This window comes from Nematolebias whitei, chromosome 18 (assembly GCF_014905685.2).
Source record: "Nematolebias whitei isolate Nwh7 chromosome 18, NemWhi1, whole genome shotgun sequence".
NCBI lineage: Eukaryota > Metazoa > Chordata > Actinopteri > Cyprinodontiformes > Rivulidae > Nematolebias > Nematolebias whitei.
This window is the reverse complement of record NC_056515.1, coordinates 40818222-40821408: the sequence shown is the minus strand read 5'-3', so window position 1 is coordinate 40821408 and position 3187 is coordinate 40818222. Positions and strand designations below refer to the sequence as shown.

At 37.5% G+C, this 3187-nt stretch overlaps 1 protein-coding gene across 1 annotated transcript in view; it reads right to left on the bottom strand.

Moving 5' to 3' along the window:
- ptpn11a (protein tyrosine phosphatase non-receptor type 11a) overlaps positions 1-1193 on the bottom strand; it is a 24784-nt gene extending 23591 nt beyond the window's left edge. The window contains exon 1 of the mRNA XM_037692146.1: positions 941-1193. Coding sequence (XP_037548074.1) covers positions 941-954 — 14 coding nt within the window. The 5' untranslated portion in view covers positions 955-1193. The remainder of the gene's footprint in view (positions 1-940) is intronic.
- Between the last annotated feature and the right edge of the window lie 1994 nt (positions 1194-3187).

Below are 3187 nucleotides of genomic sequence, written 5' to 3'. Positions count from 1 at the left end.
GCAGACCTGTCCAGGTGTCTCTGTGATGGACTGCAGACCTGTCCAGGGTGTCCCCCACCTCTCACACAGTGACTGCTGGATATGGACACCAGTGACCCCGATGATGGCTGGATGGATTTAAGTGCTATGTACGTTCCCACACAATAATGAAATGAGTTCTGGGTATTTAACCTAACACACCTGAGATACACCCAGGTGGAGCAGTGGGCAGCTATGCAAGCACCCGGGGAGCAGTTAGGGACTGGGTGTCTTGCTCAGACACCACGACATGTGGGAATGGCTGGGAGTCAAATCGTGACGTTCTGGTCCCCGGTCTCTGCCTGTTCTTGGACAGACGGACGGATGGATCAGACTCATTGACAGATTCATGACGTCAGCTGCCTGAATCTCAACATTCAACCAGTTTGATTTGTCAAACTCCACATTCACAAACAAAATGTTTCATCACAACAACATTATACAGCAACAAGTTCAATGTTTCAGGTGAATAACGTTAATTACTAGTCATTTATTTTAAAAAGCCGAACAGCATCAATATGAAAAAGCTTCTGAACATCTACCAAACACCATCTTTAAAATATGCAAAGGTTCAGAACTTGCAACAGAAGATAAATGTTCACATACTTCAAAGAAATCATCCCATAAAATCTAAATGCTGTGACTTTCCTATTTCACTCAGACACGAGCTTCATGTGATAGTTGTTTTAAAGCGCTTTGCAATGAGATCACTGGTTTTAACTTGAAACTCTTGTGGAAACAGCTGGCACCCTGGACGTAACAAACTTACAGCTCCAATGTTTCCAGCCTCCAGGTTGCCGGTGTGATGCTAAAGCTAACAGGTTCTCTGCCTGATTCTCTCTCGGAAACGTCGGTTTCCTCTGAGATGCAAACAGCTGAGACGAGTTCAACTCCGCTGACATGGTTTTTCACTGTTCCTTACCTCCGAGATGTCATTTTATTTCCTTTTCTTACTTCCTCGCGGGCGCTTAGCGGCTAGCTTCAACAAGCTAACTAACGTTTGACGTTTCCGCTTCAGCTAATCGGTAAAGTGCTTCATGGGTTTATACCCGCTCAGAACGGGCACTCTAAACTAGTTAGGCATCCGCAAAAATTACATTAGCGACCGCTACAAAAAAGTCTCTAGGCCTCGGCCCTGGAGACTTCACAGCAAGTCGACTATTAGACGTCACCAAACATGCGACACAAAACACGGCGCGTGGGTTTCTGCACCCTGACTGAGCGGGGGTTCATGCTGCAGCTCCCGTACAGTCACCGCCAGAGGGAGATCGTCTATCCGGTACAAAGCGTACAGTAAATTAAAGACACCCCGATCACTGCCATACTGCGCATGCGCAATAAACCTTCTCTTCCCCGAGCAGCATTATTCATAGAGTATAAGTCTGTGGCAACTGTATCAAGACTGGTTTACCCTGCATCCTCCATAGCCATACCTCGAAAGATTATTAAGGAAATTAATAAATTAAACTTTAACTTTATTTGGAGAAATAAACATCGTTATATCAAAAAAGGAGATACAGTTAAAAATTATGAAGATGGTGGGATTAAAGCAATAGATTTTGAAATAATGAATGGCGTATTAAAACTTAAATGGCTTCAATCTTTTCTTAAAAATGGTCACGAGCTTTGGTTTGCTGTCCCCACTTTGGTTTTTAGTAAAGTTGGAGGTATTGACTTCCTGTTAAGATGTGACTTTGACATTCCTAAATTACCTGTTAAATGATCTGCTTTTCACCAACAGGTGTTATTAAACTGGAAACCAGCATACAAACATAACTTCAGTCCTCATGATGTTCCTTTTTGGAACAACAGAGTCATTCTACACAGAAGGAAGTCTGTGTTCATGGAAACATGGATGGAGAAACAAATATGGTCACTCACTCATCTCATGGATGAAAAGGGAAATTTATATGAATATGAAGAATTCATTAAAAAATATAATCTAATCTGTACCAAAAAAGACTATGATAAAGTAACAAAAAATATACCAATTGCATTTGTTCAGTTAATAAAGAACAATTATGAAACTAAACCAACAATTAGTTTACCGAGCATCAATCTCAATGGACTAAATTTAACACACAATAAATGCAACAACAATTTTTTAAGACAACATTTAATAAAAACAATATATTCTGGTCAGGTAAGAAGAAAGTTTCACGATTTCTATGATAAGAAGGAAAGAATAAAAATAATGACAACATATCTGGGTTTCCCTCTTCCACCTAAATATAAAGAATTACATTTCAAAACTCTAAATAATATTTATCCTTCTAACGAGTTTATCAGAAATAGATTTAAATTTGAATGTGATAACTGTTCTACATGTAACGAACCTGAAACAACAGAACATTTATTCTATTTCTGTCATTCTGTGAACACATTATGGAAATCCCTTCACGATCTCCTGACCATCAAATCTATGAACATGGACTCCTTCTCCGTTCAGAATATATTATATGGATATGTATCTGAAAATAAAAAAGATGAATACTTTGTCAATAACATTATCATAATATTAAAATTCTATATACATAAATGCAGATATGGCAAGTCTAAACCATTATGGTCTGTATTCAAACAAGAACTCCAGTTGTTAAAACTTTCATTAGACAGAGCTAAAAAACCACAAGTGAAAAAGCTCTGATCACCTCGCTCACATAATAAAGCCCTCTGACAAATTATTTTAGTAATTATGTAGATTCTTAGATAAATAGTTAGTTGTTTAATTTACTGGACTATATTATTTGCAAACTCTCAAATAGTATTATTACCTAATTTTTAAGTTTATGATGGTTGATATAATTCATTTTAGAATATGTTGACCTTAGGAGGTATGATTGTAGATATTTGTATATGTTTATATGTATCATTGTAATTTGAGATTGTCATTTGTTGTTCTATTTGTGTTCTTTTGTTCTGTATGTTCAGTAGTTCAATAAAGGTAAAAAAAAAAGTCTGTGGCATTATTTATGACTTGTATCCGACTGCTGGCTGCCACACGATATCATAAAACATATACTTTAATGAAAGCGTTTATTATGCTTTTATTTGCAAGTTTCCGGTGCGTTAGCCGGACTACCTCCGGTTTGTGTCACAAACGTCATATGCAGGTTAACAGTACAATGAAATATCCTGATGCATGCTCAATAATCAATAATCTGAACAA